At 37.1% G+C, this 23,344-nt stretch overlaps 1 protein-coding gene across 5 annotated transcripts in view; it reads right to left on the reverse strand.

Annotated features, from left to right (window-relative positions):
• The window catches only part of LOC150085373 (uncharacterized), a 444,699-nt gene that overhangs the window by 20,961 nt on the left and 400,394 nt on the right, over nucleotides 1–23,344 (reverse strand). For 4 of the 5 annotated variants that reach the window (XM_090373179.1, XM_090373178.1, XM_090373176.1 and 1 more), the window contains one exon: nucleotides 19,994–20,203. The exons of the other annotated variant lie outside the window; for it this stretch is intronic. In XM_090373179.1, coding sequence (XP_090229305.1) covers nucleotides 19,994–20,203 — 210 coding nt within the window. The remainder of the gene's footprint in view (nucleotides 1–19,993; nucleotides 20,204–23,344) is intronic. 5 annotated transcript variants of the gene reach the window in all.

A 23,344-nucleotide genomic window follows, 5' to 3' on the forward strand; every position in this document is an offset into this window, starting at 1 on the left:
GCATTAGTGGAGAGTTAGAAGACAGAGAGCCATCTACCATCACCCTCAGTGAGCGATCAGAGAGAAAACTGGATAACCAATTACTAAAAACAGTTGGCAAACCATAAGATGGAAGCTTGTTTAGAAGACCTTTATGCCAAACACGATCAAAAGCCTTTGAGATGTCAAGAGCAACTACTTGTGTTTCACCGAACCTTTCCATTGAATTAGTCCATAAATGGGTAACATAAGCCAGAATATCACCAGTGGATCGACACTGACGGAATCCATACTGGCGATCATTGATCAGACGGAAGGTTTCTAGGTAGTTTAAGAGTTGGCTGTTAATTGATTTCTCCATTACTTTAGAAAGAGTAGAAGTAATTGCAATGGGATGATAATTGGATGGGAGGGATTTGTCACCCTTTTTAGGAACTGGCTGGATATGAGCAAATTTCCAAGCAGAAGGAAAAACACCTTTGGAATAAGAAAGTGAAAAAAGGCGGCAAAGAATAGGAGTAAGTTCAGGAGCACAGGTTTTGAGAACAAGTGGAGAAATACCATCAGGACCTGGAGCTTTCGTAGCATCAAGATTCATCAAAATCCTTCTGATATCCTTTTGACGGAAGACCACAGGAGGCATTGAATGGAGCGTGTTAGGAATGGTGGGAGGTGTTTTACCAAGGTCATTAATACATGAGCTGGAAGAAAAATAGGATGCTAGCAGGTCAGCTTTATCCTTGGCTGAAGTTACAACAGAACCATCTGGTTTGGACAGAGGTGGGAGCAGAGATGGGCAAAAGTTGCGGCCAATAGCTTTGGCAAGAGACCAGAATGCTCGGCTGCCATTAGGGCAAGAAGCAAGTTTTCTACTCTTAGCCTGTTCAAACTCTAGTTTGGACTGATTAATAACTGCTTTACAATTGTTGCGAGCTTTGGTGTAGGCAGAAAATGAAACTGAAGAATTAGAAACAAGCCAATCACGATATGCAACATTGTTCTCTTGGACAGCCTTAGCACATTTATTGGAAAACCAAGGTTTAGATAAAGGACGAGATTTTAAAGTGGAGTGTGGGATAAAGGATTCCATTCCTGCAAGAATAATTTCACTGACACGATCTGAGCAAACGTTGACATCAGAAGTTTTGAAACAGTAATCTGACCAAGGAAAAGAAGAAAAGAAGTCTCGCAGGTCATCCCATTTTGCATTCTTGTAATGCCAAACAACACGATGTTGGGAATAGCCATGAGATAAAGGTTCCATTGGAGAAGAGACAATCACCAAGTTGTGATCTGAAGTGCCTAAAGGACCTCTCACTTCAACCTTGTACTTAGAAGGGTTGTTTGTGAGAAAAAGATCAAGCGTATTGGCTGTATGATTAGGATTGTCTGGTATTCATGTAGGTAAATGAACAATCTGTGCTAGGTCATTAGTAATTGCAAAAGCCTCAGCATCTCGACCTGCTGGGTCGGTGTGACTAGAAAACGGAAGCCAGCTGGAGTTGTGAACGTTAAAATCACCAAGGAAAATTACTTCACTGTTAGGAAAGTTGGACTGGAGAAAGTCAAGTTGCAAAGAGAGGAAGTCAAAGAGCTCCAAGTGATTAGTGGAGTTGGGAGAACGGTAGAGACAACAGATGAATTTTACACAATGAGGTAGAGAGATTTTAAGCCAGAGAAGATCAAAGAGAGGAGATTCCAAATTGCCAAGTCTCTGACAGGGAATATCAGAACGGACATATGCACAAGTACCACCTTTGAGGCGAAAGGAATCATACAGCAAATAATTTGGACATCTGAGATGAGCAGTAGTTGAATCAACTGATAACTGAGATTCAGTCAGAAAAAGTACATGGGGTTTGGAAGACTGCAAGTGGAAATGGACATCGTTGAGATTGGAATTGAGACCACGTATATTTGTGAAATGAATTAGGAAGTCCTTGGGAGGTTTAGATCTTTTTGCAGATAAGCTTGCTCTATTATTTTGACAATTCATGGTGTATTCAATAGTAAGAAAAAGTGGGTGGGACATGCTGTATGAAGTAATGAAATTTTTGGATATGGCGTACGTGTGGTAAGAATATACCCAGATCCTTGACATAACGTGGCCTCGACAATGCTCCCCGCATACACACTACTCGGACTCCCTCCAGTCACTATCTGGCAGAGTAGAGGTAGCAAGATTATACACTAGCTGATCCGGAAGCCTCCTAGAGAGTTACCAATAGGTTTGGTCCAGTGTACTATCTAGCTGCCGGCCCACGAACACCGTTTTAGAGCTGTACCCTCGAAATGTAAGGAATATTGGATCTCCCCACGACATTCATCATAACCTGAAAAATCATCAATCATACTGCATGATGGAAGAGATAGGGAAGGGTTGGCCGGAACGTAGCTCTAGAGACTAAACATGGGTTCCACCACTTCAAGCCTCCAATAAGCAAAGTGGTGGTATTTCACCGGTTGATGAGAGTCATCTACCACCTAGTACTGCCTGGTAACATAGAGGGGCGGTGTTCCTCCATGTGGTTTGGGCGCCACACCTCGACCCCTGCTTACGTTGGTTCACACCTGGGTGGTCACCCACCATGTACTTGTGCATGAAGGTTATACCCAGGATTACTAACAGTCCCACCATCGTGAAGGTGCAAGCAGAGGATTTGGCTGCCACAGACCGTCCGGACTTCGCTGAAATTGGGTCCACTTGACTTGAGTGTCACCCACTGATGCATTCACGCAATACAAGACTTATCTGTTCTCGTTTAATCCTGTAAGTCATATGCACAATCATTTTGACTCCAAACAAGTTTCAGCATCTATGTAAATCGTCTGGTGATCGGATGCAGTATCTCCCTAATCTCTTCTGCTTTATATGAAATTTGGGGCTGATTTTGAATTTCGACGTTTTTTAAAGCATCATGGCATAGAATAAAAAAAAGCTATGGCCGATAACTGTAGCATAAATGTGAATATATTATGTAAAGATCGTGTAAATTGATAATACATGTCCTGGTTATAATCTTCAGATAGTTATTTTTTATATAATGTCATCCATATTTTACTGTGGAATCGTCAAAAATATTTGGATGCGTCATGCAACAGCGGGAATTCCCATTTGTATCCTATGTTGCATGAATGTTACATTTCATTCAACATAACATATGATTGTGTGTGTGTGTGTGTGTACACATGCACACAATAAATTGATAAACTTCCATTATTGGGAAGGGAACTTTTATGCAAAGACTCAATACCATAATGAAAGTTTATTTTTCACTTTTCGAGGCTCAGTTTTTTTTAGCGGGCAAAAAGTGAAAATATAGGTCTTCATAAGTAATTTGCCCTTTGCAAAAAAGTTCTCTCTTCTATAAGAGGATGTCAGCAATAAATTTATATTTTAGATCTTTTAATTGTAAATTTCTTCTTTTTTTTTTTTTTTTTGCAATGGGTTGATATTGGATCAGCTTTTAGAAGAATTAGAAAGGAACCCAGAGTCAGACAGTGATAATGATTTACATCTACAAGACTAGGACCCAGTCAGTGAAACTAAGAAAGAAATAAATGTTTACATTTCACTTCCAGAAAAATGATGGCATCACCAATGAAGATTCAGCGGATGATGATGTTCAATTGGAAAACTTGCTCATAAATCAGATTATTTCTCAAGCTTCAATTAGTGAAATGCTTCAACACTACCAGAATCTGTTGCTCCAATTTGCTACAATTGCTGCAAAGAAGTGTGGCAGTGGCGCATTGAGGAACTTCCTCAAAAGGAGAATAATTTTGGAAAATGTTCATACAAACCATCACTTGCTGATGTTCCACGTGCTGCTCATGAAATATTTGAACTCTTCTTGAATAATAATGCCATAGATCAGTTAACAATTGAAACAGTGAATTATGCAGTTCAAGCAGGTAAACACCTACTAATGTTGTCAACTGACAAGATGAAAATTTTCATTGCAATATTATTACTTTCTAGATACTGCAGTGTGTCACGATGCAGGTTGTATTGGTCTACTAAGTAAGATACACGTAATGAACTGGTAGCGAATTCGATTTATCGAAACAAATTTGAAGATATAATGAAGTATTTTCATGCTTTGGATAATACCAAAATATGGAAGGATGATAGGTTTGCCAGAGTGTATCCATTTATGGACATTTTGAATAAAAATTTTCTCTCTTGTGGCACAGCTCTTGGACCATCAAATGTATCCACTGATGAGTCAATGATTCCATACTATGGATGGCATCTCACAAAGCAATTTATTTGCGGAAAGCCCATACGATGGGGATATAAAGGATGGGGTGTTGCATCTCCTCTACGCTATGTATTTGCCAATGATTTATACCAAGGAAAATATCAAAGAGAAAATCACGTTGACTACAAGAATCAGTATGGTCTGGGTTGAAAAATAGTCCTAAACAACAAAGTTAGTCATGACATTGTTGAGAGTGAACCAAAAAAAAAAAAAAGAAAAAAAAAAAAAGGTGAAGATCCAAGAAATGCCACAGTCAAACTATATATATTTGCAAGAAATGTAATGTTCCTTTGCATACCACAAAAATCAGGATTAAGATTATTGTGTTTGTTCAGTTTTTAGTTTATACATTTATTTGTTCAGTAAAAATAATATGAAACATCCATTTTCATTTTCTATTCCATTTCCATTTGTAAGTAAAACAATGTAAAATTCTGGAGTAGAACTGTATGGCCATAAACATTAACTGTATCTACAATAAGGCCTCTAAGGTTGGGATTATTCATACCACAAATTTAAACAGATACACCAACCGTTTAAAACTGATTTAATAATAAAATAAAATAATTTTAAAAATAAAATAATTGAAGCTTTCGGAGGTGTCTACCTCCTTCCTCAGCATTGCTGAGGAAGGAGGTAAACACCTCCGAAAGCTTCAATAGTGTTTTTATCACTTTTAAATTTATATTTTAATGCATTTTAACGTATTTACTTATTTTATTTTAGTCTTAAATTAGTTTTTTGTAAATATTATTTTACAGTCTTTTGTATTATTTTATTTTATTATTAAATCAGTTTTAAACTGTTGGCGTATCTGTTTAAATTTGTGGTAATTCCGGAGTAGTCACAATATGCTCAATGTTGCATTCATGCAACAGCAGTTCAATGCTGTATGTCCAGCATTGCATTTGTGCAACGAAAAATTTTGGGCTCTAAATTTAAAAATAGGCTTAAAAAATAATTTTAAATGCCAGTTTTGATCTATTTACATCGTAATTCATAATATATTAAAGTTTCAAGTGTTTCCAAATACCTTCATTATTTCTGGGCATAAACAGGTTAATAGGGAGAGGGCACTGACTCTCTTTAGAAAATACAGCTGCAAATTACAGGCTCCAAAAAAAAAACGATAATTTGCTTTTTATTTACATAATTGTTATTTTATATTGTACTTAATACGTAGTCTTATAGTTTTAATTACGCTGGTTATTTTTATTTTAATTTATATAAACAATTTTTGTAGATATACATAATACTTTATAAAACCGTAATTTCGTTCAAATATTGCAGGCATTGTTTTTGTATATAGTGATAGGGAATTCAAATTTTTAATTGAGTTAGCTAGGTAGCTCTAACGTATAATTATAGAAACAGTAATACGCTTCACTGTTTCTATTAGATAGCATAGTATTGACATTTAATTAATTTAATTTATTGATTTTATTAATTGAAAGTATCATGCCCCAAACTAGAGCAGCAAAGCAACGGGCACAAAGTGGCAGGAGTGCTGTGACTCAGGGGAGAACTGAGGGGGGGTGATTCTACAACGCATCACAGCCTAAAAAAATGTGCAACTTGTGAAATGTTTGCCGAACTATCTGGAACGGAACATGATATGGCCATGGGAGATGTCTTTGTGTGTGCGCGATGTAAGGAGTGTAAGGAAATCAGGCGACAATTCAGCATTGTTATGGGCCTATATGAGAGTTTGAAGGACAGGCTGGATGCCCTCGAAAGATCTAAATTGAGGGGCCCATCAGGCTCTCAGCTGCCCACATCAACGCCAGAGCTTGCACTTGGTCATCACACAACACAGCGGCAACCCCCAAGGCAGAATGCGCTGGTCCCTCAGGAACTAGTAGTTGTTGGTGACTCTATTGTCAGGGAAACGGGAAACATCCTTTGTAAAAAGGATAGGTGGAACAGGACCAGGGTATGTCTGCCAGGGACAAAGGTTGATGACGTTGTAGAACAGATATCATCTTTTAAGGGCACAAAAGGTGATATAGTTGTACACATTGGCACTAATGATATCAAGAGTAGGAGACGGCAGAATTACTTAACAAGTACAGGTCACTGATGAAAAAAAGCCGTGAATTAGGGTTGAATTTGAAAGTGTCTGCAATTCTGCCCAGACACGATAGGAGGGATTATATGATGAGAGCCTTGTCGATCAATTCGGCCCTGGAAAGATTGTGCAAGGCTCAAGGGATAGAATTTTTTCCAGCCTGGACTGTACTTGTTAACAGGAGAGACTGCTTCTACAGGGATGGGATACACTTAAATAGAAAGGGTGCAAGAATATTTGCTGATGCTATCAAGGCAGTGTTGGGTCGGTCGGAAAACTGATAGCTTGGGGGGATACAAGGACTAATAGTTTAACAGTAGCCGTAGGCAGAGGTGAAGGTGATTCTTGCACAACTTCTATTACAATAAGTAGCGACCTGGAGCGAGGGGTGTTGGTGGTTTCAGGGACGGGTGGCAGTCATCGTGAAACAGGTGGGTATATGGGATGTGTTAGAGTAACTCAGAATAAGAATAGGTGCATGTATACCAATGCTAGAAGTATAGTAAATAAATTTGATGAATTTGAAGTGTTGGTCAAGACATCAAAGGCGGATATTGTTGGGATAGCAGAGACGTGGTGTCACACAGATATAAGGAATGCCGAACTGGAATTTGGGGAGTACAATGTGTACAGAAAGGATAGACAGGATAGGAAGGGAGGAGGGTGTTATGCTGTTAATTAAGAAAAACATAAAATCAAAAGAAGTGCATCCAGTTGATATAGATGAATGGGTTCAGCAGACCACATAGTCCTTCCTCTCAGCCAAGAGCAGTATTTGTAAACTTGTTGGTTGCAAGTTTTGTTTTTGCATCCTTTAGTTGAAGTTATTTTTTGTGTTGTGCTTTAATCGATGTATTAGTTTTAACCAGTTTTTTTAAATCAATATGTATAATTTCCATTATAAAATCACCTTTTAAGAAAGATAAAAAAGGCTTAGTTATATAGAAAAAAATTCAACTTCTGAGGTCTTGGGATGAATTACCAAAAAACAATGTGTTGGGTTCACATTACAATATTTTCACAATATGATGGTGTTTCTGGAATGGATTAATATCATAAAGTGGGGATCCACTGTACTCATTTTCCATTGTTTTCCCTAAAATCTTCCAAAGATTTTTTTTTTTTTTTTTGCTATTTTCAAACAGTTTTGGGCCTAAATACCTTTATATCCTAATAAGAAAGATGTGCAGAAATTTGCCTTTAGCCAGCGGGTAGTTGATTGGTGGAACAGACTTCCATCTTTTGTTGTGGAAGTTGATAGCCTAAATAAATTTAAGGTTGAGCTGCACCGGCATTTGGAACGAATGGAGGGTTAAAATGGGAGTGTTTTTTTTTGGCTGGTGTTGCATAACCTTGCTCTCTCTTGCATCGTATGCCAGAGAATGCTAAATATGAAAATGCTAAATATTAGCATCTACTAATGCTAATATTTAGCATTTTTATTTCACAAGAATTTTTCACATTAATAAAACTGTCTCTCAAAACTTCTACTTTCAATTTCTGTCAGAATATTGCCATGGCATTTTTGACTTCTTTCTCTATAGGCCTTCTTCACACACAATCAATTTTTTTACTATTTTTACAGAAATTATTTAAATTTTTGTCATTCTCTGAATGTCTGTGACAGCCTCAAGGACCAAGGTGTTTTAGTGTGAATTCAGTTGTAATACAGTAATGTACAACAAATTTCTTTAAAAAAATTATTAACACTACAAAAAGACTCCAATGCATTTGCATTAGTGTCCTCTGCTACATTAATAAAACTGTCAGTCAAGCTTAATTGGACACTTTGAAACCACTCCATAGGCTATTGAACATATGTTATGGCTAGCTCTTCAAAGTGTAAGAAAACTGACTTGCATATTTAGTGCTGCTATCCATTCTTTAGAGCCCAGTTATGTTTTCTCAGAGTCTGGTCAAAATATCAATATTAAAAGAGTTTGGAAGTTGATTCCCACCCACATGGATGACTTTGAAGGGTTCGAGACTTCAGTGGAGGAAGTGACTGCAAATTTGGTGGAAATGGCAAGAGAATTGGAAGACGAGAGCCTGAAGATGTGGCTGAATTTCTGGCATCTCACGTTCAGCCTTTAACGGATGTGGACTTGCTTTTGGTAGATGAGCAAAGAAGGTTACTTCTTGAGACGGAATCTACTCCTGACAAAGATCCAGTGAGCATTGCTTGAAATGACAACAAAGGATTTAGAATGCTATGTTGGCTTACTTGATACAGTAGTGGCAGGCTTTGAGAAGACTGACGGCAATTTTGAAAGAAGTTCTACAGTGGGTAAAATACTATAAAAAGGTATAACATGCTACACAGAAATTCTTCACAAAAGGAAGCGCCAATCAATGAGGCAAATTTATTTGTTGTTTTATTTTAAAAAAGTGCCACAGCCATCCCTACCATTCAACAGCAAGTAGCAACACCAGCAAAGAGAATAAGATTTATTGAAGGCTCAGATGATGAAGCTCCACTATCTCCTTCAGCCTTCCTTCCATAATTACTTCTTCTAAAATGTTCATTGATGTCATCAAAATAACAGCCTTTCAGTGGTGCCTTGAGCTTCAGGAAAAGAAGTCATCACACAGGGCCAAGTCTGGCAAATACAGTGGGTGCGACTATATAGTGAGGCATAGTCAGTCACCATAAGCAAAGGATGACAATATTTTAAGGTTAGCAATACAGTATTGTACCATTTTTTAAAAATTTATTATTTTTGCTTTTGCATTGTTTTTTTAGGCCTAGTGCTATTACAGTTTTTTTAGGCCTAGTGCTATTGTAGAGCTAGTGAGAAGAAGAGTCGCAAGCCTCTTACTTTAAATCAAAAGCTATAAATGATTAGCCTAGCTGTAAGCTAGGTTTGGCTTAATAAATGATAGTGTACTATCACTTAATAAATGATAGTGTAAATATGTTTTTAATATGCACTGGAAAGTGAAAAAAAAAAGGCTGTAATTTGCTTTACGGTGGTGGTCTGGAACCTAACCCGCTGTATTAGCGAGGTATGCCTGTACTGTACTACAGTATGTGTTGAAAGTGGTTAACTTCGAAAGAAAAAGTAGAAATGATTGAACATTCTAGAAAAGGAAAGTGTGGAGTTTGTGAGTTAGGTGATCATTTTAAAATTAAAAAGACTTCAATCTTTGCAGCAGCAATTATTGAAAAAGAAACTTTGTTAAAACAGCAGCAGAAAAATGAAAATAGAAAACACTATCATACATTTTCTCATGGCAAAGGTGCTTTTGTGATTAAATTGACATTTGGGCGGTTTAGTTGGGTATGTAGTCAAAACATTCCCATTTCTGAACCTATGATTCAAACCAGGGCTTAAAAACGCTGCCATCAGCACTTCTTCCATACTCACCAGAAAACATAGTGAATACTGATAAAATGAGTATTTTGTTTTGCACAGTTCCAGATAAAACAACGTGCCTTAAAGGGGGAACATATGCTGGAGGTAAAGTGGCAAATGAACATCTTACTGTACTTTTCTATATAAGCATGATAGGCACACATTAAATAGCATTAGCAAAAAAAAACCCACTTCCCATTTTGCCCATCCATTTTCTCTGAACGTTTGTCCACATGGGAGTTCCTAGGGAATGTAGCGCCCAGGTGCAAATTGCAACTTGGCACCCTCCTTTAAAATTTTTTCTTCATATGTGTTTCAGGTTTTTAGGCACCTCTTGAACATTGGCGCCATGGGCACCATCAGGAAGGCGTGTCCCTGTTTGTCCAGTTCTTCCTTGAATTTATTTAGGCTATCAACTACCACAATGACAGATGGAAGTTTGTTCCAGCAATCAACCACCTGCTGGCTAAAGGCAAATTTCTGCACATCTATTCTACAACTGTCTTCCCTCAATTTGAATTTACGCCCCCTTAGGTGTGTAATCTGAGAATGAGGAAGAATCCCATCAGAATTGAGTGGTCTTATACACCTCAATCAGATTACCTTGCAGGTGCCTAGTCTCCAGATGCTGCAATTTACAGAACTTAAGTCTTTCTTGGTAAGAGCAACCCTTTGTTTCTCTCATCAATCTCATTGCCCTTCTCTGTACTCATTCCAGCAGCTCTACATCCTTACTAAAATGAGGCCTGCAGACCTGGATGCAGTACTCAAGGTGTGGCCTGAACATTGCCCTACACACAGAGGGATAATCACTTCCTTATCCCTGCCTAGCAGAATTACTGTATATCATTGACAAGACACCATAAGCTATTCTGAAAACTTCATACCTGACTGCATACCCAGATCTTTTTCATTCTCCAGTACCCATATGCATAATGCATTTGTCAATGTTAAATTTCAGTTGCCACCTCTTAGCCCATCTACCCAACTTTTCTAGATTCTGTTGCAGTAGTGTACCGTCATTACTGTCATTAACAACACTGCCAATCTTTGCATCATCTGCAAACTTGGACATTAAGCCTGATATACCTTCATCAATATCACTAATAAATATAAAAAAGCAACAACAGGCTCAATACCAAACTCCGGGGGACTTCAATAATAACATTAGTCCATGAAGAGCAGTTTAATTATCATGATATCAAATTTTTCTGCATCCAGTTTCTTTGTGACCACATCATAGTATTCAATCAAATTGGTCAGACAAGACTTCCCATTAACAAGCTCATGCTGTGTCTGAATTATTACTGCAGTCTTGTCTAGATGATCCTGCAATGCTTCTTTAACCAGTGACTCCATTATTTTCCCCAGTTCAGAAGTTAAACTAACAGGTCTGTAATTATTTGTGTCACCCTTTGTGAATTGGGGATACATTTGCACATCTCTAATCCAAGTATGTTCTCATAACTATAACCAAGCGCAACTGGATACAACTGGATAGATCCCGCCCACCCCAGGTGCCTTTCTCATGTTTAACTTCAACAATTATTTCTCCTCCACCAGAGTTTGATAAATTCTGGCCTCCACTCCACTTCCCTACAGAATTCCTCATGTCTCATGTTTTAGGAAAATCTATGAAACCAAGGTGTTTAAAGGTATAGATTTAAGCAAATTCAATGTACGATGGAAATCAAATAATAAGACTTGGAAGACTAGAGAGATAATGACAGAATAGCTGATCCAGTTGGATAAAAGAACGATTTGGCAGAATAGAAAAGTTATTTCTTGATAATGCCACATATCACTCACATATTAAACTGAATAATGCTGAAATGGTGTTTTTTCCTCCCAACATCACATTCACTTCTCAACCACTACATCAAGGAATAATTGCAAACTTTAAGGTGAAATATCGACAAATGGTTACGTTTGTCGATATTTCACCTTAAACACCTGATTTTTGTCCTTAAATTCAGGGTAGTTATCATCACAATGTCTACAAAGCTTGGCAGTTAACATAGAACTGATTGATAACACTTTGTCGCACAAGATGAAGGCCTCAGGGGCAAGTTCATCACCTGTATAGGGCTTACAATACCGGTCAAAATCTTAATACCGGTATTTTGGTATTTTTAATTTATGAAACTGGGATACCGGTATTAATACCGATATTCCAAAAACAAACATTTTTCTCAATAAATTTTGATGACAATTAGGTGCAATAAAGTAAGGAAAAAAACAAGTACTGTAATTACTTGAATTCATGTTTTAAATAAACTTTTATTGCATTAATAAATATTCTGAAAAAAATCATTAAAATACAGTTATTCTAAACACAAAAAAATGCACATTGTTACTGCAAAGTTTAGTTATGTTTAAGCATCCACACTACCTGTCCGAATAAAGTGAGCTCTTAAGAAACATAAGCAATCAATAGCATGATCGTTTAAAATGGATCTAATTTTGGTACATACAGTATTTGATTAGCAGCAGAAAATGCCCTTTCAGATTCTATTCTGGTACTATTGTTCTGAGATAATCATAGACGATCTCAGTCCATATCTTCTAGGCTTTGAACTTTTTTTATCAAAAATAGTCAAAAATATTTCATTAATTTCCGACAATATGAAATTTTTAAAAATCTTCAAGTACCGTGTTAATAGACTAGAAAAGAATAGCGAAAGCTTAAAAAGCGGTACTCACCTTGAAATTAATCTGCGATGGTTTACTTAGGCAGCGTGGTTAATGTTTAAGTTGAATTGTTAAATTGAAAAATTAAAAGGGAGGGAAGTAGGTAAAAGTTGACTGAGTTAAATGGGCGCAAGGAAACAGAAGTGTACACATCCAATCCTTGGTTATCATCGAAATAAAAGAAAGAAGAATAATTAAAAACTATGTAAGTGAATCCGGTGAAGCCAATAGTCTTTACGAGGACTTTCGTTAGTTAAAGAACGTCTTCAGTTGGCAATGTGTGGGGAGAGAACGCGCATGGTATTTTAAGAATAAAAAATTATACTCTCGTGATGCCTTTTTTGACATGTGGGAACTTTAATCTCGAGAGGTTCCAAATTGGGGAAAGATTGAAGGGGAGTTTAGAATTTAGAATTTTGAGGTTAGAGTGGTGCTTGTACCATTCGATAACTAGAGCTTCATATTGAAGTATTCTGTAGCTGGATTTTAGTTTAATGATGGAAATGGCAGAATCGATGAGCGGGTTGTGGTTGTGAGTCTGGGCATGAGTTGTAAGTTCTGTGACAGATTGGTTAGACGTGAGACTATGGAAATGGTAGTATGCACGGGTGTTGGATGTTTTTGATGAGCCAAATTTGGTAGTGGTACTTCCGATATAACATGTGTTGCAGTTTGGTTGACAATTAATGAGGTATATAATATTATTAAGGTCGTTTGTAGAATATTTGTATGTGTCTTTATAGGTGCTGAAGAAGGATCCTAATTTGTTGTAGGTGGAAAAAACAAGGGAGATATCAGTGTTGTTAAATAGGCATCGGAACTGTCCTGTTAGTTCATTGTGGTAAGGGAGGACTATGCGGATGTTAGTTTTATTTTTGTCTTTGGTTGGGATGTTAGATTTAATTTTATTTTTAGCGTTAAGGATTGTATTTAAAATGAGTTGGTGGGGGTAACCTCTGGATATAAATTTGTCGGTAATATACTGTATTTCATTGTGAAGGGCGGTGGTGAGGAACTGTACTTTAGTGCATTGTGAATTTGATTATACAAAACTGCCTTTTTAGTGTTTAGAGGGTGATGAGAAGCAAAATGTAAGTATTTACCGGTGTTTGTATTTTTCCTGAAAATTTTCGTATTTAATTTTGTGCCTGTTATATAGATAGTGAGATTAAGGAAATTTATCTGATTGTTCTGTCCAATTTCAAGGGTGAATTTAAGTCTATCATGTACAGAATTAAGTTTTACGAAGAGGTTATTAATAATGGATCTGTTGCCTACTACAAGAATGTCGTCGGCATAGCGCCTGTATAATTTTAGTTCAGGGGGAAAGGGGTGTAGAATTTGGCTTTCAATGGCGGCTAGGTAGATTTCGGACAATGGGGCCGAAATCCCTAGTCCCATTGGTAAGCCATATATTTGTTGGAAGATTTTTTCGTTGAATCTAAAAAATCTTGCTTCTAATAGAAGGGTGGTGAGTTCAAGGATATGGTCTATAGAAAGGGAGGTACGTTTTGTTAAGGTATCGTCTGTTTCTAAGAACTTGCGTAAGGCTTGTAAAGTAAATGGAATATGGACATTTGTGTAAAGAGAAGTAACGTCATAGGAAGCTAGGATGTTTGTATCGGATATTGTGATATTATTAATTTTTTGAAAAGCTTGATTGGTGTTATTGATCTTGAATGTGGAAAATTTAGTAAGGGGGGTTATAATTTTGACCAGGAAGGAGGATAAATTAGCGAAAGCTGAATTGCTATATGATACAATTGGTCTTAAAGGGTGGTCTGCTTTGTGTAACTTGATAATCCCAAACATGTGGGGGAGGATGTTATTGCAGATTCCAATTTGCTGTAGTGTGGAAAGGTTGATTTCCTTATTCAAAAAGCCGATAAAGGTGACACGATTGTTATAATAGATAAAGACACCTACACCGAAAAATTAGAATCCATCTTAGCAGACCCAAACACATACATAAATGTAAATAACCATAACATCGTAAGACTCAAAAATAAACTCGACATAATTCTCAGGAAACTCAGGCAAAATAAGGCTTACCAATGGGACTAGGGATTTCGGCCCCATTATCCGAAATCAATAAGCTTTCGCTATTCTTTTCTAGTTAATTTCCGACTTAAGTTCATCTTTTAAAATCTCATTGGAGTCAGACAATTTCTTATTTTGGAAAGAATTTGCAGAACACTGATGTTCTGTTCCATGTTGGTCTTCCGTGGTTGAATTATGCTCACCATTTTCTGGAGAAAGACGTTTTATTCAGTGAAGTATAATTTTCACTATAGTATTTTTGCTGAGACTGGAAGAGAGCAAAGAGTGCAGTTAAGGAATTCTTCACATATATAAATGCAAAGAACAGAAGGACAAATCAGATTGGACCGTTATGTAATGGATGTGGGACAGTATTAGATACCACAGCTGAAGTCGTAGATGAACTCAACAGTTACTTTGCATCGATATTTACATAAAAAAAACCCCTTTGTGTCAATGAGATATTATGGAAGTGAAGTTGAAAAAAAAATGTAATCGATGATGTTGAAATTTCAAATGATTATTTAATGAGGACTTTCACGCCTACAGGTGAGTAAGGCTCTTGTGGTTGATGGCATATACCCTATAATCTTAAAGGAGGCGGCAAGTGAGTGCATTGAACCATTAAGGCTAGTTATGAGAGCATCACTGGACAGGAGAATTCTGTTGGATTGGTGTAAATTGCAACATAAAGGCGGTTTTATGAGTGTAACAGGAAATTACTGACCGGCCGGTCTAACTTTAGTAGTATGAGAAAATCATGGAGGCAATAATCAAGGGTGAAATTCAGGATCATTTAAATGGAAATGGAATTCTGTAGGATACCCAGCATGGTTTTGTAAAGGGAAAATCATGGTTAATTAATCTGGTTAGCTATTTTGATAGGGTCAATCAAGAGCTGGACTTTGGGAATAATTTCGACATTGTTTATTTGGATTTCAGGAAAGCATTTGACTCAGTCCCACGTGAGTAGTTACTTTATAAGTTGGAGCAGGCTGGAATCATAGGGAAAATCCTTAGATGGATAGCACGAATGCTTGAGGGCACCAGCCAGAGGGTTGTGATAAATGCTTGGAAATTTGCTCAATCCAGCCTGTTCCTAAAAAGGGTGGCAAATCCCTCCCATCCAATTATCGTCCCATTGCAATTACTTCTACTCTTTCTACAGTAATGGAGAAATAAATTAACCATCAACTCTTAGAAAACCTTCCGTCTGATCAACGATCGCCAGTATGGATTCCGCCAGCGTTGATCCACTAGTGATATTCTGGCTTATGTTACCCATTTATGGACTAATTCAATGGAAAAGTTCAGTGAAACACAAGCAGTTGCTCTTGACATCTCAAAGGCTTTCGATCGTGTTTGACATAAAGGTCTTCTAAACAAGCTTCCATCTTATGGTTTGCCAACTGTTTTTTGTAATTGGTTAATCAGTTTTCTCTCTGATCGCTCACTGAGTGTGATGGTAGATGGCTCACTGTCTTCTAACTTCTCCACTGATGCGGTGTCCCCCAAGGTTCAGTTCTTTCCCCCACTCTTTTCCTCTTGTATATTAATGACCTTCTTCCATTGACTGGAAATCCTATCCATGGTTTTGCTGATGATAGTACATTGCATTCCATTTTCCATTTTGAGAAACCTTGTCCTGCTCAATCAGTTTCAACTTCTCAAAAATCTGTTAACAATTCCTTAAATGCCGATCTCCAAGTAATTCTCCAGTGGGGCAAAGACAACTTAGTTGATTTCTGTCCTTCCAAAACTCAGTCTTGTCTTATATCTCGCAAAAAGCATTTTTCTGCTCCTGTATTTATCTTTGGTGACACTCCGATTTCTAGGCAAAATGATATATCTCTTTTGGGAATTTCCCTGACATCTAATCTCTCTTGACACAAGCACATTACAAATATTGCTTCCTCTGCATCTAAAAAACTTGGTTTTCTCTTTCGCCTTCGGTGTTACTTTTCTCTCAAACAGCTGTTCACTCTTTACAAGTTGCAAATCCGCTCTACCATGGAATATTGTTCCCACATCTGGGGTGATGCTCCCAAAACTCCTCTCAGGCTTCTTGATTCCGTTCAGAAGAGGGCAGTTAGGTTAATCAATGATTCATCTCTAACAGAGTCTCTCCACTCGCTGTCTTATAGACGTACTGTTTCTGCTGCATGCCTTTTCTACAGATATTTCCATAGGCACTGTTTTCCTGAATTGGCTTCTATAATTACCGCCCTCTCTTTCAAAACAGTCCACCAGCCAACATCCATTTATTATCCAACTTCAAATTCACAGAACCAACTTTTCATCTTCCTCATTTATTCATTCAACTACTGTCTTCTGGAACAACCTTCCTTCATTCATCTTCTCAACCTCCAACCCAAGCACGGTACTAAGTACTATAGGTTCTAATACCTCTCGTGTTTGGGGTTTACATAAAAAAAAGAAAAAAAAAAAAAAATGGTTACTCCTCAGATTGGGTTAATGTAAGAAGTGGGGTTCCAAAAGGATCAGTATTGGGACCACTGTTGTTTTTGATTATCTTAAATGACATCTATGAAGGGATGGAGGGCATGAGGTCTAAACTTGCAGATGATGTAAAGATCAGTAGAGTAGTTAATGATCGCCGCCAAGCAGAGCCTCTTCAGAGTGACCTAGATAGACTTCGAGGATGGTAAGAAAAGTGGCAGCTATGCTTTAATTCAGCAAAATGCAAGGTCTTACACCTGGGAACAGCAACCCCAAAATAACTTATACACTTGGTGGAGTTGAACTAAAGTCAGTAGTGGAGGAACGGGACTTGGGAGTCACGATACGGTCAGACACGAAGTTGTCTGAGAATTGTGGCCAGGTTGCAATGTTGCATGGTGTCCTATCGATGATTTATCGAACATTTGCTAGTAGAGATAATGACGTCATAATCACATAAAGGCAATTTTATAACCTTTATGTGATTAAATTATAAGCAATTATTATTTTTAAATTAGTACTGAAAAACCAATATATTTTGTATCAATACTGGTATTTCAATAACAGAAAAAAATGACCGGGATTCCGGTATTGTAAGCCCTACACCTGAATACATAAATACCAGAGACAAATAGGAATCATCATAATTCCATTTTTTACAACTTTCTACTGTAGTAGTATTTGACTGCTTACTTAAACTACCTATTTTTAGTCACTGATCTATGATAAATAAAAAGAAAATTAACATAAATGTTACTGCATGTTATTTCATTGACACTACTATAGTTAATAAAAATAACTATTTCACCCCCCTTGTAATTATTAATGCTATATGAACTTCAACTAAATTGAACTGGTGATTCATGGCGATGGAAGTCACAGCCAGAGATTACTAAAATTTGTAGAAGGTGAAACAATGCAAATAAACATTGCCAATTAAAGAAGTTTTGTGATTATTTTTAACAAATCATTACTCTTTTAATTAAAAAAATAAGTAAAATTCAAAGTAGCCATTACAGAAATGTATCTGTGGATCTCCTGGGAACTGTTCAGGGATCCCTTTAATCCAGAGAGCACAGTTTAGGAACCACTGCTCTAGAACATGAGTGAACATTAAGTCAGGACTCCAGTAAGTTTCCTGTGTGTCTGGTTTAGTTTAGAAGGTGTGGAATCTTCTCCTAGTTGGGCAGCCTTGTGCTCTTGATGACCCATTAATTTGTTCACTCTCAGCATTAATTCAGCTGAAATGTATAAGGATAAAACAAGTGATGGCGTAACCACCAGAAGCACTCTGGTGGTCGCACCATTTGCAGTGCTGCTGCATCCAAGTCTTTACTCCTTTTTGTATCACAATGAAAACAGTCTGATATTATTTCTTCAAACTATATTAAAAATAAAAAATAAAAATGCACCCAGAATTCAAATCTGAAATTTTAATTCCATTTCTAAGTGGAGATGAAGTTATTTTGGCTTGTAAAATGCTAATCTAATATTAGATTCATTGTTTGATCTGATATCAACCAATTTACCAATACCAGAAGCATATAATTAATCTACTACATGTATAATGATACAGAAGCAAGACAGAGGTAGAGCCAATGGTTGTGCAGGAAGAATCCATGACATATTGTCATACAAAAATAGTGTTTGTTAACATTTATATAACATGTTCTAAAAAGTGATATTTGAAAAGTTGCTGGCCTATTATATATTTCATTATTTAAAAATAGAATAAACATGATAATAGTAATCTACAAATATTTGCAATGCCCGTAACTCAATTTTCAGAGTAATATCTTAAATATTATTTTATTTTGTTTTTTAAGTTTAAAATAAGTCATGACCACCAATACCAGTAATTCCACAGCAATGAAATGCCATTTTTTTTGAAAGAACTGTCTCAAAACTAAACCCACAAGTCTAGGAGGGAGACATATATGACATTCATCATACTATACCATCAAGAACTGGGCTGGTTGTTGTTGTTTGGTTTTTAGAAGCATTAGCAACTAAGGCCATATTGCTCTGGAGATATGCGGTGGTTATTCCCCCGACCTTTCTGCATCCTCTGTATTTGGTGGTCACGGGCTCGAACCCCGGTCTAATGAAGAAGCGTGTGCTACGCACTGCTGCTCCTGCCCACCTGGCTACTGAGGTGCCAACTGGGTTGGTGAATTTATTGTGAGTTGAAGGGTCATCAAAGATAAATCCATGCCTGGAAGGACTGTGTTCGTGCCAATCACAAAACACCCTGATACTTAATGTTATTTATGATCTGATTTCAAGACTGGGTAAAACATATAGTAAGAGAGATAATCAGACTCAGTTACAACATATAACAAAAACAATAAGCATATCCTGTGAATGAGTCTGCATTGTCCACAAAGAATTGAACACAGAAAAAAACATTTCTGCAAAATGGCTATCAAAAGAACTGAATTAAGGAAAGGGCAAATTGTGCAGAGACAATTCTTGCAAAATTTGCCCGTCAACTGGTAACAATGGACGAAACTTTGTTTCACTACTATGATTCTGAGACCAAACACAGTCAGTGGAGTGGCATTACAAAGGATATTGCTACAAGAAATTTCAAATAACAAAAAATAACTGATGCCATCAATTATTTTTTTGGACAAAGAAAGGGTGAACAGTCAAGCACTACCTTCAAAGCATAGAGTAAATCCTATGGGTGAATATTACAGTTCCTTGTTACTGAAAGTCCATAGAAATTGAAGGGCAGATGCCATGGAATACTACCTGTCAGAAGGTTTGGGTACTCATGGAGGCAATCAATAATTTAGTTTTTTTTTAACTGTCGTAACACCACTGTATTCTCCAGATATGGCCTCCTTGGATTACTATCTGTTTCCTGCTCAAAAAATAACATTCGAGAGAATGATACTTTGGACCAAATAATGTTATTCATGTGATGGAAAAGTGGTCATTTAACTAAGGGTTGATTCCACGTAAAGAATCTAGAAAAGAAGAGGGAATGTTGCCTCAAGTGTGTAGCTCTTAGAGGTACACACTTTCAAGTTTCTTCATTCTTTTTAAGGTAGGCTAGAAACTTTTCAAACTTTCATGTTTATAAAACTATGCAAATAATAAAATTCAAACATTTCTCAGTGATATACCTGTAAACATGGTGAACCACTCGAATTATGGTTAGCTAGACTGCTATAAGCTCCAGGATGTGCATGATTAACAAGCAAAGGTGATGAAACCCCAACCGTTCCTGATCTGTCCAGAGTTGAAGTAACATAACCATGAGGCGACTGGGAAATCGTATGTGTAACAATAGGGGCTTGTCCTACCGGACTAGAATTTGGAATATATGGCTGCGACTAAAAATAAAAAAATAAATAATAATATATAAAACTAGTAACTAAATTTGTTTTCTATAGCTAATGGAAAAACATGCCAGCATGTAAGAGGGGACAATAAATAAATAGTTATCCTCACCTAGAAATATCTGAGTTAAGGATTTGAAATTTGGCTGTCAATTTCATCCTTTTCTATGTAGTTACTTTCTTCTAGAGCTACACATTTTTCCCATTTGCAAACAAGCTCTTTCAGGGCTCTTGAACAGAACTCCTCACTGTGAGCAGCAACAACATAGGTTCTTCTATATTAATTACTTCCTAATCAGTCTGAAGAATTAGGTGGGTACTGCAGGCTTTCAAAGCCATACCTGATTAAAGTCCACTGTGAGAGCAGCCTTATGAGCAGGAACAGTATCAGCTAGGTGGCAGATACCTTTGGATAACTACCTGCATCTCTTCAACTTAATAGCTCTCTTAACCTTCCCAGGAGGTTTCTGTAGTAATCTCCAGTGATGCTGTTGCCTTTTAGGAAGTATTCTGTAAGAATGACAACTTTAAAGTCCCAGAAGACTGATAACACAACCTTGGTAGTAGACAATCAAACCTTGACTTTTTGGGGGTTGGTGAAGATGAATGTTTCCATTGTTTGCTTGTCTGTTTTGTTTCTGGGTCATAGTGATGCACACACCATTCATCCCTTGTTACAATTTGGTTGAAAATTCATCAACATTCTTTCTACAGTACAAAGCTCTAACAATTATGTGGGATTTGCTTTCCTGTGGAGCTTTAGAGGAGGTGTCAACAATCTCAGTACATATTGGGCTGCCACCTTAGACATGTGCAAGGAATCAGGCATTATGGTGCAAACAGACCCATGGCTAATGTTCACTTCACTCGCTATGAAATTTATAATCACAAATCTGTCTTCAAGGACTGGCTATTCCACTTTAGCCACAATGGAAGGGTCTGTGGCTGAGGTAGATCTTCCTTCATTTGGGTCATCATTCACACTGCTTCATCCATGCTTGAACTGTCTTTTACAATTTTTCAGTCCCACATGATGGGCAATCCTCCCCACATACAGATTCTATCTTCTCATGGATTTATTTTGCTTCTTTGCCTTGCAAATTAAGAAATTTTATAACAGAATGGATCTCAACCTCCTTCAGCCTACCATCTATCACGGTTCTAGTTCAGTAACCAATTTGGTTTTTTTTTTTTTTAGGAGCATTAGCAACTAAGGCCATATTGCTCCGGGATATGCGGTGGTCATTCCCTGACCTTTCCGCATCCTCCGTATTTGGTGGTGACGGGCTCGAACCCCGGTCTAATCAAGAAGCGTGTGCTACGCACTGCTGCTCCTTCCCACCTGGCTACGGAGGCGGCTCAGTAACCAATAGATCTAGAAAAACAAATAAATATACACAACTCATGAGACTTAACAGCACACACACACACACACGATATGAAATCCAGAACTCAATTATTTCTAGGTGAGGATTAATATTTATTAACCTTCCTTATACATGAAGTAAAATAAAGCAAAATAACAATGCTGCCAAAAATATATGCTCACTTTTTTGTCTCTTTCAGCGACAAAAAAAAGTTCGCATACACAGTGCATTACATTTCAGATGTTCAATTTTTTCTTAAATGATTTTTTAATTTAATTTATAATACAGTTATCTCCTTATTAATTAATTACAAAAATAATAACTTTATAGAACACTTTAATAAAATTCTATAGGTTTATGTTCTCTAAAATTAACTATTTAGTTTACTTACAACGGTATAATATTTATTTCTCCCCTCCCATATTACTCTCCTCTCTCTTTTTTTTTTTGTCTCTTTCCTATGTACATATATATTTCTTAACAATTGACATCACATTCACAAATTTTGCATAACAATACACACGAAGTATGCATGGTGTGTCTAAAGCTAACAATACTGCATTAAAACTACATTTAATCTATAAATTTCTTTTTTCACTTCAATAAATAGTGACATAATAACTGGATTTCTATTTGTCTGATTTTAACGAAACGCAAACAGATGGACAGACATGGTGAAGAAAATAGGTGCGAAACATATACTAGGTGTAGCAATGAAGTTACAGGACTGGTGCAATAAAAAAAACACAAAGTGGAGTTAATAACAATACATGCAAAGCATGCATGGACTGTCTAAAGCTAACAATACTTCATTAAAACTAAATTTAATCTATAAATTTCTTTTTTCCATACAAAGTTGATGTTATTTAGGAGCATTAGCAACTAAGGCCATATTGCTCCGGGGATATGCAGTGGTCACGGTCTAATCAAGAAGTGTGTGCTATGCACTGCTGCTCCTGCCCACCTGGCTACGGAGGTGCCCCATACAAAGTGGATGGAAAAAAGAAATAATAATAACTGGATTTCTATTTGATTTTGAGACGGATGGACAAACATGGTGAAGATAATAGGTGCATAGCATATACAAGGTGTAGCAATGAAGTTACAGGACTGATGCAATAAAAAGAACACAAAGTAAAGGAGCTCAAAAATGTTTTATTTTTATTCAAAGTAATCACAATCTGATTGAATGCACTTATTATACCGTTCTAAAAGTTACTTAAAAAAGTCAGCAAAGGTGTCCATAGAGATGATGTTCAGTTGGTTGTAGATGACTCATCAACCGGTGCAATACCAGCACTTTGCTTTTTGGAGGTTTACAGTGATGGAACCCATGTTTAGTCTCCAGAGCTAAGTTCCAGTCAACTAACCCCCCCATCTCTTCCATCATGTAATATGACTGATGCCTTTTCAGGTTATGATGAACACTATGGCGAGATCCAAACTTCCTTACATTTCGAGGGTACAGCTCTAAAATGATGTTCACAGGCTGGTCACTAGTTAGTACACCAGACCAAACCTACTAGTAACTGTCTACGAGGCTTCCAGATCAGCTAGTATACAATCTTGCTGCCTCTACTCTGCCAGATAGTGACTGGAGGGAGAACAAGGAGTGTGTATGCGAGGGGCATTGTAGAGGCCACGTTATGTCAAGGATCCAGGTATATTTTTACCATGTGTAAGCCACATCCAAAAATTTCATTACTTCACACAGTATGTCCCCCCCCATCTTTTCTTACTATTGAATACACCATCAATTGTCAAACTA

The sequence above is a fragment of the Mastigoproctus giganteus genome, chromosome 5 (genome assembly GCF_048544385.1).
Source record: "Mastigoproctus giganteus isolate SK-2022 chromosome 5, ASM4854438v1, whole genome shotgun sequence".
In the NCBI taxonomy this organism is placed as follows: domain Eukaryota; kingdom Metazoa; phylum Arthropoda; class Arachnida; order Uropygi; family Thelyphonidae; genus Mastigoproctus; species Mastigoproctus giganteus.